The sequence below is a fragment of the Pristis pectinata genome, chromosome 2 (assembly GCF_009764475.1).
Source record: "Pristis pectinata isolate sPriPec2 chromosome 2, sPriPec2.1.pri, whole genome shotgun sequence".
Taxonomy (NCBI): domain Eukaryota; kingdom Metazoa; phylum Chordata; class Chondrichthyes; order Rhinopristiformes; family Pristidae; genus Pristis; species Pristis pectinata.
Window position 1 is genome coordinate 70,485,121 of NC_067406.1, and position 14,875 is coordinate 70,499,995.

At 40.9% G+C, this 14,875-nt stretch overlaps 1 protein-coding gene across 4 annotated transcripts in view; it reads left to right on the forward strand.

Annotated features, from left to right (window-relative positions):
* Positions 1–14,875, forward strand: part of arap2 (ArfGAP with RhoGAP domain, ankyrin repeat and PH domain 2) — a 286,956-nt gene that overhangs the window by 193,555 nt on the left and 78,526 nt on the right. For all 4 annotated transcript variants that reach the window (XM_052039500.1, XM_052039491.1, XM_052039508.1 and 1 more), the window contains 4 exons: positions 3,908–4,010; positions 5,273–5,471; positions 12,106–12,172; positions 13,733–13,896. In XM_052039500.1, the coding sequence (XP_051895460.1) occupies positions 3,908–4,010; positions 5,273–5,471; positions 12,106–12,172; positions 13,733–13,896 (533 nt within the window). The remainder of the gene's footprint in view (positions 1–3,907; positions 4,011–5,272; positions 5,472–12,105; positions 12,173–13,732; positions 13,897–14,875) is intronic.

Consider the following 14,875-nt stretch of genomic DNA (forward strand, 5'->3'; position numbering starts at 1 on the left):
AAGTCCATGATGGCGGGGAGGGTTGTGCCCGTGATGGAGCTGGCTGAGTCTACAACCTTCTGCAGCCTCTTGGGATCCTGTGCATTGGAGGCTCCATACCAGGTGGTGATGCAACCAGTCAGAATGCTCTGCACCATTCATCTGTAGAAATTTGCAAGTCTTCAGTGACATAGCAAATCTCCTCAAACTCCTAATGAAGTAGAGCCACGGGTGTGTCTTCTTTGTGATTGCACCAATGTGCTGGACCCAAGATAGATCCTGGGAGATGTTGACACCCAGGAATTTGAAGCAGCTCACCCTTTCCACCACTGACCCTTCAATGAGTACTGGTGTACGTTTTCCCAACTTCCCCTTCCTGAAGTCCACGATCAATTCCTTGGTCTTTAGTTTTACAAGGAGATACAAGAGACTGTAGATGCTGCAATCTACTCTTTTAAATCTAAATTCCATGTTTCTAAGAATTACTAATAATGTTCTTTTAAATCGTCTTGCAGGGCTGGCGATGACCTTGCACCCTATTGTCCACCTGCACTGCACTTTCTCTGTAGCTGTAACACTTTGCTCTGCATTCTGTATTGTTTTACCTTGTACTACCTCAATGCACGGTGTAATGAATTGATCTGTATGAACGGTATGCAAGACAAGTTTTTCACTGTACCTCGGTACAAATGACAATAATAAACCAATTCCAGTTCTAATCTAGAGCAACAAACTGTCTGCTATAGGAACTCACCAGGTCGAGCTATCTTATTGCTTCTTGTCAGCACAATATGGAAGCAGGCTGCTTTGTCCATCCAGTCTATGCTGTTATTTATCCTCCAAATGAGCATTGGAGCAGAGTTTAACCTTCTGTAACTGAACTGTTGCAGCAGTTCCAAGGAGTTGTTGACATTTCAGGGCGAAATCCTGCATCAGGACTGTAGATCATAAATTGATGCAAGTGAACATCTTCAGTGTGGAAAATCAATATCTTTATCTTTGAAAATAGATTTTCACCAACAACAGCACTGAACACCTCACTCGTTTCCGTCAACGGTTTCAGACCTGAAACATTGATTCTTTTTCTCTTCCCACAGATGCAGTCTGACCTGCTAAGTATTTCCAACATTTTCTGTTTTTGATCTAGACATCACTTCGTCGAGTGTTCTGCTTTTCCTGTTTTAGGTAAGGGTGATGGAAGATTGGCTCTATCCTCAAATACAGCCAAACTTCTATCACTGTTTCCTAAAAAATAATTTTGATTGAATATCCTGTTTCCAGTCTTCCTTGTCTTGCTGTAAGCAAGAAATATCCCAGAGCTCAGTTCTGCAGGCAAATAGAGATAAATTATGTGGCAGTTTTCCCCACTCTGCTAATCAGTTGCAGATATTCCTGCATCCTTCTGATATCAACAACAGGAACACCCACCCCGACAGCCTCCAATGCACCTGAACCCATAGTCACCTTTTCATACGTAAGATGAGTCTTCAGGAGAATGAACCTGCGGAAAGCATCTGGCCTAGATGGTGTCCCTGGCCGTGTCCTTGGATCCTGTGCAGGTCAACTGGTGGGGGTATTTGCAGACAGTTTTAACCTCTCCCTGCTTCAATCTGAGGTTCCCAGCTGCTTTAAGAAGACAACTTTCATCCCAGTACCTGAGAAAAACAAGGTAACATACCTTAATGACAACCACCCAGTGGCTCTGACATCCACCATCATGAAGTACTTCGAGAAGGGGTGGTCATTGGCACCCCTACTCCAGGTTCCCAGAAAACCTTGACCCATTGCAATTCGCCTACCGCCAAAACAGGTCTACAGCAGATACCATCTTCCTGGCCCTACACTTGTCTCTGGAGCATCTGGACAGTTAAGACACCTACGTTAGACTATTGTTTATTGACTATAGCTCCATCTTCAATACTATAATTCCAAGCAAGCTCATTACCAAACTCCAAGACCTGGGACCCTTTGTAACCGGATCCTTGACTTCCTGACCGACAGACTGCAATCGGTAAGGATAGGCAGCAACATCACCACGATTATTCTCAACACTGGTGCCCCACAAGGCTGCATCCTCAGCCCCCTACTCAACTCCCTACACACTCATGATTGCATGGCCAGATTCTGCTCTCAATTCACTTACAAGTTTTCAGATGATACCACCGCAGTGGGTTGTATCTCAAATAATGATGAGTCAGACTGCAAGCAGGAGATAGCGAGCTTTGTGACATGGTGTCATGATAACAACCTTTCCCTCAATGTCAGCAAAACAAAAGAGCTGATCATTGACTTCAGGAAGGGACAGTGCACATGCTCCTGTTTACATCAGTAGTGCTGAGGTCGAGAGAGTTCAGAGCTTCAAGTTCCTAGGAGTGAACATCACCAATAGTTTGTCCTGGTCCAACCACGTAGATGCCATGGCCAAGAAAGCTCACCAGCACCTCTGTTTCCTCAGGAGGCCAAAGAAATTTGGCATGTCTGCTTTGACACTCACCAATTTTTATTGATGCACCATAGAAAGCATCCAATCTGGATTCATCACTGCTTGATATGGCAACCTCTGTGCCCAGGACCGCAAGGAACTGCAGAGAGTTGTGGACACAGCTCAGCACATCACGGAAACCAACCTCCCCTTCATGGACTCTGTCTATACTTCTTGCTACCTTGGTAAAGCAACCAACATAATCAAAGATCCAACCCACCGTGGACTTTCTCTCTTCTCCCCTCTCCCATTGGAAGAAGATGCAAAAACCTGAAAACATACCACCAGGCTCAAGGATAGCTTCTATCCCACTGTTATAAGACTATTGAATGGTCCTAATACAAAAAGATTGACTCTTGACCTCTCAATCGACCTAGTTATGACCTTGCATCTTATTGTCTGCCTGCACTGCACTTTCTCGGTAGCTGTGACACTACTCTGCATTCTGTATGTTTACCTTGTACTATGTCAATGCGCTGTGTAATGAATTGATCTGTAAGAACGGCATGCAAGACAAGTTTTTCACTATACCTCAGTACGTGACAATGATAACAAACCAACCAACCTTATTTTTCTCACTGCAAGTAATTCCTTGCACATTATAATTGTGAAACTTTGCCAATCTTACCAGCCCTCCAGTGTATGCTTAAGACCTCTGTGAAGGCTTAGGCAGGTAGATTGTGGGAGGCTACATAATCATCTGGAGCTTGCATTGGTTTTGGTGTAGAAAATCAACTGTAATGGTCACCACGTCAATTTGCAGCTTAAATTTTGACTACACCAGCAAAAAAAGCCAAGAATAGCAAGAGGATTTGTAGTTTGTGAATATGATTTACAATGGCATCACTCTGGTGGCCACCTGATACTGTGCTTTGACATTGTGAGTAAGTTTAATGGCATTACAAGAACTGTCCTGCATTTTTCTTGACCAGAATTTAAATACCGATTCCTGCATTGATCCACTTTTCTTTTATCAATCAGTGTTGAAATATATTTGTGCCTTTGACATCAGTACCACTTACAGTGAATACTTATCTAGTAATGACACCACCAAAGATATCAATTGATTTATATTCTGCAGACTGTGCTGAATGCAATGTGACTGTTCATGTGCATGCAAGACTGATTCCATATCAAGTATATAAACATCTAACTTGCTCCTGCAAAAAAATGTTGAAATTTGGGCTTGTGTTCGGAGTCTTTGAGGGGAGGGGGAAAGATTATTACAGCTGCAGAAGTTAACCAAAGGTCATTTGGTACAGAATTTAATAAGTAGTCATTGTAGATGATCATTTGACAAAGACTTTGTTCAGTCCATTAGAAATCCAGTGTGTAAGAATATTAGATTGCTCGCTTTTGGCTTGAAGCATTAAGATTTGCCAAGTAGCTTCTGGTGTTCTATTATTACAAGTTTTTAATGCTGTTCATTCTTCTTGTTTGCTTCAGGGTAAGCTATACCTTTGAGATGTATTTGCTGTCAGAACATGTCTTCTCCTTTGGAACTGATAATATCGAAATCCTAAAAGACTGGACTAGGGCAATAACAAAGGTAAAAAAAATAACTGAAATATATTCTTAATGTTGAAGATGCGCAAAAGGTTTTTAGATATCACGGATATTTACTTTTTTGCTCTAACTTCTGTGAGTTGCATTTTATTGTCATTTTTAAGTGCTCAATGTGTGTCTGGTACAACACACACAGGCACACACACGCCTACTTATTGACATATTTATATTCAGTGTTATTTAAAACTGAATTAAATAACCCTGTATCAGTAATATTACAATCCATGTACTGAATTTTAGCTAGAATTAAGTAAAGTTGTGTGATGTTCTGGCTTTCCTAACTGGATTTTACGTAGCTCAGTAACGTAGCAGGAAGAACTCAGTCAAAATTCAGAAATCAAAATCTTTTAAGCCCCAGGGCTGCCTGACATTTCAATGTGCTAACCGAGTTGTGATGAAGGTACATCACTTACCAGATACATTGTTACCTGGAGCACTATAATATGATGGAAAATGCCTAGGAGATAGGATACACAAGGAAAATGCTAGGCATTGTGAATCTCCTCGCATAAAAATCTCATGGTGCTCTTATTCAATAATTAAGCAGAATTTGCTAGCTTTATTAACATTAAGAATTAATATTAGTGGAAAATACATTGGGCTTGATGACAGCCCTCTGTCACCCCAGTAAATGTATTATAGTGTATTAATGCCTGCAATAAAAGAAGAAAACATGGGAATGTCACTTGACCACATTAAGTCTGTGTCTGCTTATATTGTCAATAGTACTTTTGGACTTAAATGGAAAATGTTATGCTAATACCACTTAAGCTGCTTAATACTATGTGCCAGCCATAATAATTCAGCTGATAGCTAGCTCCCACAAGTTTTCCATAGCGAGTTGCAACCAGAAGTGTGCCAAGATTTGCTAATCATAAGAAAGGCAAGAAGTATTTTTGAAAATCATGAACCCTACATGGGAAGCCCGGTGAATCAGATACCTAATATTCAGCATAAGCATGAGAAAGAAATTAAAGAAAGATCACGATTTTTGATTCAACGCTACATGAAATGCTATTTAATTAAGAGTAGAACAGCCACAGTTACCATTGGTGCACACATTCTGTCTTCCACATCCAACATGTGAACATTTTTTCTTGAAAATGTTTGAGGGCAGTCAACTAAATTAGAAATGTGTTGTGGGATAATTTTCTGATCTTTTTGTATTAATGTTTGTGAATTTTATTTTGAAATATACGATTGTGCTAAATTCCTAAAGCTTTCTAAATGACTTGTGTATTCTAGTGTTTCATTCCTGAGATGGTACAAATCCTGACCAAAAGGGATTATGAACTGATTGGTCGACTCTATTACAAGGATGTGCATAACCTAGAAAACTGGAGAGCAGGCTGGTTTGCATTGGAGAAATCACGACTCTGCTTCTGTCCTGAACAAGATGTGGCTGAAGAGGATTCAGTCCATCTAAAGAGGCTGCAAGAACTTAGTAAGACTTTCCAACATTATGTTCACTCAGGTTATAGCACAATACAACACAGAAGAGGAGCACTCAGCCCATTGAATCTGTATCCATTGTCAGGCAGAGCTAGCCAATTAATTCCAATACCTTGCTCTTTCAGAGTAACCTTGCATATTTTTTTGTCTTCCTCCCTTTGGAATGTATCTATTGAATCTCTCAAGAAATGGATTCCAGAAAGTAGCAACATTCTGCATTTTAGAAAAAAAACACACTATTTCCCATCTGCTTCTTTTGCCAATTATCTTAAATGTTTGTCCTCCAGGTGCAGACCCTCCTGCTAATAGGAAAAGTGTCTCCTTGTATGTTCTATCAAAACCGCTCCTTTCCTTCTCTTAACCAGCTGTGTTCTAAGCAGAATGATCAAGGCTTCTCCAGTCACTCAACACAGTGAAGTCTAGCTATTCTATTAAAATATGCTAATAAGCATTTATTTAAAAAGTGTGCACTGTAATTTAGAACCTCTTCGATGTGGTCAGTGAGTAAAGTTATCCTAAAAATACTATGTCATTCCTAAATATATCTGTTCACACTTCAGGGGCAACAATTTTTAGAATCTATATTTATGGTGCTGTAAATCATTGTGTCATATCAGTGCACAGAGGAGATCCAGAAGGAACATCTACTTTATATAAACCAGAAGAACCAATTGGTACTTTAAGTCTCCGCACTGACATTCAGTCATCCTATAATACATTATAGTACTCTATTCTTCTGATTTGATTAAAACCTTTTGTTTTTAAATGTTCAATTAATACTTTCAAATGTGTTTAATTTTAAAATTGAATATTTGTGTTAATTTTTAAGAGATTCCGCATTGTTAACATGCAATGAGCCACCGAGAATGCAGATGACCATAGGTGTCCTGATTTGCATACTTGCTGAATGGAAGGTGAACTGAACAGTCATTGCCATTTGAGAATTTGTGAACTTCAATAGTACTTACCTAAGTACTAATTGATTTTTAAATAGAAGTGCATGTAACTTCATATTTCTTTTTTGTGGAACTTGGTGCTGTTCTTATAAGTAGTAAAACTTGCATTTTCATTGACACCTTTTCCTCAGGTGGCCCAAATTATTTTGTGGCCAATAATTTAATTCTAAAATCCAATTATTGCTGATTATTGTGTAGAGGAGGAATTTGATAGACAGATTGGTTTTACAAACAATCACAAGGTATTTCGGTGACGTTTGAGGAATAAGTGTTGACATTGAAGTGTCAGTCTAAATTATATGCTACAAGGCCTGGAGTGGCCCTCGAAACCAAAATTTTTTGTTTAAGAGACAAAATTGTTGCTACTAAGACGGACAGATGAGACTGATGGGAACATTCCAAATGAGTGACTGCATCCATTGTATAATTTGTAGATTTCACATTAACAAAGTTACTTTCTTACCCATGTCTCAGGATAGTAAGTAGCAGACAAGCCATTTTTGTCAAAACAACTGGACTTAATTTCCTAGGGTTCAGTCTTGCGTGCATTGCCTTCATTGTGTTGATCAGATCAGTAGAAGAATTGCTATCTTTTATAACAGGAGTGCAGGAGCACTTCCATATTTTATTTCAGTCCAAAATGTCTATTTCTAAATATGAATGAAGAAGCTTTGCAAGCAAGCAATAGTATTACCTGATGGTGTTCTCCCAGCCTCCAACTGTAACATCAGCAGTGAATCTGAAGAACCTGGGCACTGAATGACTGTTCCTGTCATTTCTGAAAATTCCAGCCAAATTTACAGTGGGAGATTGGCAATTGCTGAATACCTCAGTTCTTTTGCTTGCACAGGCATTCCCTATGGCATTGCTTTTTAGAACTTTTAAAATTGTCTGTTTTGTTCAGTGAATCAAATGAAACTAACCACCATTTGCTGAGAGGACTGCATTGCAGCATTTAAATTCAAAGGCTGAGAATTGGTTCCCCGCATGAGAACAATTCAGATTGGTGCCTACATGATGATTGGATCAGACCAGCGAGCCTGCTGGATTTCACCGGGGAGCTTGTCAGTGAAAATTGTTTGTATTTTGGGTCACTATGTGACTAGACATGGTTAGGGCTTAGAGAGGGGGCAATTCGGAGATTGGGGTTCAGTGACCAGAAATTCTGCAGGTGGATTTTGACCAGGAGGGAAGAAATGATGGAGGTAAGGAATGGCACGGAGTACTGGCTACAGAAGCCCTTTGCAGGAGGAACACTTCTGGTCACTCAGCCTGTTCGAGTTTAAGTCGAGTTTATTGCCATATGCACAAGTACGTGTATGTACAAGCGCAAGGAAAATCTTACTTGCAGCAGCATTGACAGGCAGCATTTCTAACCAACAGACCACAATCAGTGAGGATAGGAAGCAACACTCCGGCACGATTATCCTCAACACTGGTGTCCCACGAGGCTGCATCCTCAGCCCTCTACTCCCTATACACTCATGACTGTGTGGCCAGATTCTGCTCTAACTCCATCTACAAGTTTGCAGGTGATACCGCTGTTGTAGGCCATATCTCAAACAGCAATAAGTCGGAGTACGGGAAGGAGATAGAGAGCTTAGTGGAATGGTGTCATGACAACAACCTTTCCCTCAATGTTAACAAAACAAAAAAGCTGGTCATTGACCTCAAGAAGGGGGGCAGTGTACATGCACCTGTCTACATCAATGGTGCTGAGGTCGAGAGGGTTGAGAGCTTCAAGTTCCTGGGAGTGAACATCACCAACAGCCTGTCCTGGTCAAATCACGTAGATGACACAGCCAAGAAAGCTCACCAGTGTCTCTACTTCCTCAGGAGGCTAGAGAAATTTGGTTTGTCCCCTTTGACTCTCACTAACTTTTACCGATGCACTGTAGAAAGCATCCTATCTGGATGCATCACGGCTTGGTACAGCAACTGCTCTGCCCAGGACCGCAAGAAACTGCAGAGAGTTGTGGACACAGCCCAGTACATCACGGACACCAGCCTCCCTTCCTTGGACTCTGTCTTTACTTCTCGTTGTCTTGGTGAAGTAGCCAGCAATCGAACCCCACCCACCCGGGTCATTCTCTCTTCTCTCCTCTTCCATCGGGTAGAAGATACAGGAGCCTGAGGGCATGTACCACCAGACTTAAGGACAGCTTCTACCCCACTGTGATAAGACTATTGAATGGTTCCCTTATACGATGATATGGACTATGACCTCACGATCTACCTTGTTGTGACCTTGCACCTTATTGCACTGCACTTTCTCTGTACCTGTGACACTTAACTCTGTATTGTTACTGTTTTTACCTGTACTACATCAATGCACTCTGTACTAACTCAATGTAACTGCACTGTGTAATGAATTGACCTGTACGATTGGTATGCAAGACAAGTTTTTCACTGTACCTCGGTACAAGTGACAATGATAAACCAATACCATGTAGCATTATAGGCTCAACATTCAGAAGAAACCTATAAATTATACAAATATAAATACAGATACCAAGTATAAATTATTTGGAGCCTGGCTCCAAATTCTGGCATATCATTTTCCTTTCTCTGTAAGGACTGCTCTTTAGAACCCATGTAAACATAGTTTTCTTGAATACAGCCAATCAAGCATTGGCTGAGTTTGAGGCACATCATCTTTGTGAAGGGAAGACAGCATAGACATTCAGCCCTTGTACCTGTCTGAGGTGGAGCCACAGAGCATCGCTTTTGATGCATGTTAGGTATGTGGCATGTGTTCTTCTGCTTAACGATGTGCAGTTGCTGCTGCCATATTGCAGACATTTGGTCAACGGGCATTGTGTCACCAAATTGCTAAACAGTTTTAAAGTTTGTAGGATTTCCCACCCAGTAAATTTTGAAAGTTAAGCTTTTGATTAATTAACTGATTTTAGTAATGAAATCTACAGTCTTTCTAAGAGTCTTCTATCTGTACTAACCTTGGTTACATTGACAACTAATGTTTGCAGCTGCAGTGTTTCTTTAGTCTCGTCCAACCTACCATTTGCAGCACATTGAAGAAAAGTGATCATGGCGTTGATTTGTTATATCATCAAAGGATGAATTTTGTCAGTCAAGAAGAGGTCAATGTTTGGATTAGATTTTCCCAAGATTTAGTACAGGTGCATGGTTTCTTCTGTCGAGAAATTGTTAGGAAGGGGAGTTGTCTTTTTTTTGGTCCCCTTCCTGGACCAATAAGTTAAAATAGCTGTTTCTTTCAATTTATCTTTGACTTGTCAGTTGCTGGTATTGTGGTTCCTTATAGAAATGCTAAAATGCTGTTGTATTGCTCAAGGTCTTTCTCCCTCCTTCCTGCAGACCATTTGTTTTTCAGCTATATCTTCCCAGTAGCACGATTGTATAGATATTCTACACCTTGTGCTTTCAGCAATCACCATAACTTTGAATCATTCATCCTGAACAGCACATTTTCTATAGGCTGTAACCTGTGATTTGAAAACTAAAGCTGTCTACTACTCTTGTAAAGAGTCAGGGACCAATGGCTGAGATCTTCGACCAAAGATCTTATTACCAATAGTATGCACAAACTTGGCCAGTGATTGGGTTGACAAAATCAGATTAGAAGTGTTGCCTAAGTAAGCAGTTAAAACAATGTTTTAGGTGACTATTTCTTGCGTGGATACCATTCTAAAGAAACTATGATACTTCATTTAAATTAGCCATTTTTTTTCCTGTTTTTAATTGCCTTCTCTTCACCTCTGCCCAGAAAGTATTGACATGCCAGTTGAGTGTAATTTCTTATTTGTGTGTGAACTTAGAGCAAGAATGTCAACAGTCAATGTGGCCATGAAAGTGGCTACTGTTGTCTTATGATGGATGCGCACTTGGAGAATTATCGGTAGGGATTATTAATAACCACCTGGAGTGGTGACCCTGAGGAGTCACTTGTGGTTGAATCATTGGACTGGGGGTTGGACTACACTTCAGGACAGTTGTAATGATTTAGGCTGATATTCCAGAGCAGTACTGAGAGGGTGCATCCCTGTTAGAAATGACGTCTTACAGATTGAACATTAAATGGGGGCCCCATTTAAAGATCCTATAGCACTTCAAATTACTGTAGTAGTTATCCTAATTCAATACAGCTAAAACAGATTATCTCATCACAGAATAGAATTCTGGAAAAACCCAATTTGCTCTTTCTGTGACTCCCTCATCCACTCATCCCTCCCCATCGATTACCCTCCTGGCACTTATGCCTGCAATCGCACCAAGTGCTACACCTGCCCCTGCACCTCCTCTGTCACCACCGTTCAGGGCCCTAGACGGTCCTTCCGGGTGAGGCAGCGCTTCACCAGTGAATCCAAGGGTGTCATTTATTACATCTGGTGCTCCCGGTGTGGCCTCCTCTATATCGGTGAGATCTGACACAGATTGGGTGACTGCTTCGTCGAGCACCTTCGCTCCGTCTGCCACAACAGCCAGGATCTCCCGGTGGCCACCCGCTTCAATTCCACTTCCCATTCCTGTACTGATATTTCTATCCACAGCCTCTACTGCCACCTTGAGGCCAGACAGAGGTTGGAGGAGCAACACCTCGTACTCCGTATTGGTAGTCTCCAACCTGACGGCATCAATATCGATTTCTCTAACTTCCGGTATCGCCTACGCTCTGTTGTCCTTTATTTCTTCCACTCCTCCCCCCCCCCCTTGTTGTTTTCCCTCATTCCTGTGGCCCTCTCACCCCTTCTCTTTCCCCTCCCTTGCCCATCATCTCCCTCTGGTTCCCCACCACCTTCCCTTTATTCCATTGTCTACTATCTACCTATCACCTCCCAGCTTCTAACATCGTTCCCTTTCATCCCCTCTCACCTGGACTCTCCTATCACCTGCCAGCTTGTGCTCCTCCCCTTCCCCCTACCTTTTTATTCTGGCTTCTGTCTTCTTCCTTTCCAGTCCTGATGAAGGGTCGCAATGCAAAATGTCAATTGTTTATTTCCCTGCATAGATGCTGCCTGACCTGCTGAGTTCCTCCAGCATTTTGTGCGTTGTTGTTGATTATTTTGTTGTTTAGGTACTTTGCTGTGTGCATATTAGCTGCAGTGTTTCCTATCTTACAACAGTGACACCGTGAGCTGAAGATTCTACCAGGTGTATTATTCCTCACACCACAATTTGTCAGAAAATTGCCAGCACAGGAGGAATTTTGAGTGTCAATCACATCTAGCACAAAATAGGTTTTACACTAGAAAACAGTCCTGCACATAAAATTGGCCTCACTTCCAAAATGAATTAATTACCAGCTGAATTTTCACTAGTTGTGCCCATGTTCAAGTAGTGAAAGAGGCTGTTACCATTGCGTATTTATTTTAGATACATGGACATGTTTTGAAAACCTTTCTTATTGTACAATAGAGTTGACTACCATTTACCAAGTACTTCATTGGACAAAAAAGCTTTTGGCACATCCTGAGGTCAGAAAAGGAGCTGTCTAAATGCAAGTTCTTCCTTGAACTGGATTTTCTCCTCCCAAAAGGTGTACAAATGCAATTATACGACCCTTAGGCTTTGCACAACTGAAGTCAACTTAGCACAGACTGAGGATAAAACCAGGCTTCATATTGACGTTGCTCAGATGGTTTTCAATGAATGTACCCAAATTTCAACTGCTTTTTCTCCTTCTCTTCACAGCAGTCAGCATCCAGACTGAGAGAAACAATGAGAAGAAGGATGTCTTGCTCCTCGTAGAAAAGGGAAGGTAAAGAATGATTTTAAACTCTCTATTTCATGCCAAGTTTCCACAATCTTAGTAATATTTTGTGTTATCTTTCCTTGGGGTTTTGTCAGCACAATGCCAACTATTGATGTTGATGAGAGGTATCATTAAATGCTTTATTGTTTCTTTTAAATGAGCATTATTTTAGGGAATTTTAAATTATGAAGACTTAAATATCTTTTATGAAATCTACTTAACACTTTCCACATTTTTTATTGTGCTGATCCTTGGTTAACATCTACTTATTCAAACTCAAATTCTGGGCAGATACTATTAATCCTTGGGTTCCAATGGTATGAGTGTGACATATCAGTAGAGTAGAAACAGCCCTATGTGAAATTGTTGCCTTATGTATCAAGATACGTTGATAGTTTATACCGACTGGTTCATTAAGTTGTTAATTATACCATGACACATTTGCAGTTTGGTGCTGTGGCGTTTCAGCTTCAGGAGAAATTGCATTCAAAATTGCTTTTTTTTTGTTTTTGCTTTATTTCATTTCCAGCTTGTGTGTCTGTCATCAAAAGAGAAATGTTAAAGCATATTTTTTGCAGTTTTATTAATAACAAGTGAAATTGAATTAATAAGCAAAAAAAAATTAATCCGAATGTCTGATTCACATTTTAACCAAATTTAACTGAATGTGAGTTTACAGAAACTAAACATAACCTTTGTAACAATACACAATAGTCAGTTTTGTGGTTAAATTTTAAAAATATGCTTTATAATGTATCTTTGTACCTGAAATAAAATTTAATTTTAAGATCCGTATTGAAGGCCTGAAAAGGGGCACAGTTAGTGAAAATCCACGTGGTGATTAACTTATTTTGGCTGAAGGGCCAGTGTTAAGCATGGGACCAGCTTCCAGAGCACAACCTAATGTTCCTCCAGCACGGTTTGTATTTTATAGATGCTGCCTGACCCACTGAGTTCCTCCAGCGCTTTGTGTATTGCTCCAGATCCCAGCATCTGCAGTCTCTTGCATCTCTCTTAATTTGGGCTAGATACAATTTCCTTAAACTTTTGTGCTGGACTGGCCAATTACAGACAAGTTATGCTGTAAGGAGCAATGTGCCAGGTAGAAACTTCACTCATCAGCAGCATAACCTTGCACCAATGACCTGCCTCCATCAGGGCAGGTCAGGCAACATCTGTGGAAAGAGAAACAGTTATTGGGTCTGAGGCCCTTCAGTTCCACCTGCTTCTGAGTTTTTCCAGCATTTTCTTTCTTGTCCCACTTGGTTAATGCTGAACAACATTCTCAACAAATGATCTGTTTTTGTTTTCCCCTCTGTGACTTAATCATTGTGAGCATTACCTTCCAGTGAAGCTCCAAGTATTTAATTGTCTTCTCCCTTGACATCTAAAATTAAGAAATGGATAACCTCGTCCGATCACATAGCTGCAAATTCATCTCCATCCTCGGTTGCTACCTTTTGTAAATTGGACACCAAGGCATTAAATCTTCCAAAGTAAGAGGAAGTTGAACTCCCACAAATGAAGTATTGCATCAAGGACTAAAAGTTTGTTCTAACCTTGTAGAACTTTGTACATCCATGGTCATACGAAGCTGGATTTCACTGCTTGGCACGACGCCATAAGGAAAGCAGCAGGTACAGATGGTAATGCACTACGAGACCAGCAGCTCAGCAAAAATGACATTCCCATCATTGTGGACAGCTGTATAGCGTTTGTTACACAGTATGGTAAGCAAGCTTGTTCTACAGGGTGTCACTGCAAGTGGCACAGATTTGCTTCCTTCATGCCAAAAGCAATTGCATCCATATGTTTTGTAGTTTTGAAGTATTTTGTTTGACAAATGTGGCAAACAGATTTCATTTAGCTGCTCCTACTGTGTTAGCTGTGAATAGCTGATTGTAATAATCCTTTTGGAAATGCAAATGCTTATTCCACAATGCACTACTGGACCACCCCCACCCCTCACCCCTCTGTTGTCTGCTCACTATTCCACAATCATCCTGGAACGTAAACAAAGACGTACGGGTAGGTTAATTTGGGTTTAAAATGGGCGGCACAGACTTGTTGGGCCAGAAGGGCCTGTTACCACACTGTAAATCTTTTAAGAAAACACCATAGTTTATTTTTCTGCACTGCAGACCTTCTTAAGACCCTCTCCACTGTCATCTCCACTTTCACCTCCAGTGAAAAGTGAATAGTTCCTGGACTTTTGTTGCTGACATTGGGAATATTTGATCAGCTGACCCTGCTGCTTCCATCCCTTCCCCTAGCCCACCAGGTCAAACTTGCCGTAAGTTTTGCCAGTTACTTGGCCTTAAATCCGCCTCTTTCTCTAGTTTCATGCTTCCTCTGAACTCAAGGGGTCCATGAGACTGGGTACTTGCTCTCATCAACCCTGTTCTAAGTCAACTGCTGACCTCCCATTTTCTTCCCAGATCCTGCTCTGATGAAAGATTATTGATCTGACACATTAAGCACATATCCCACTCCACGGATATGGCCTAACCTGCTGAGTATTGCCAGCATTTTCTGCTTTTATTTCAGATTTCCAGCATCTGCAATCCTTTCGATTTCCAATAGCTCTAAGTGTTAACAGGTCTCTGTTGGTACATTAAGCCTTTCTTTCAAATATCTCATCATCGCCACCCTCTTCAAACCTTGACTTCACCTTTGCAAACTGCGAGTAATCTCCAACTCCTGTTTCTG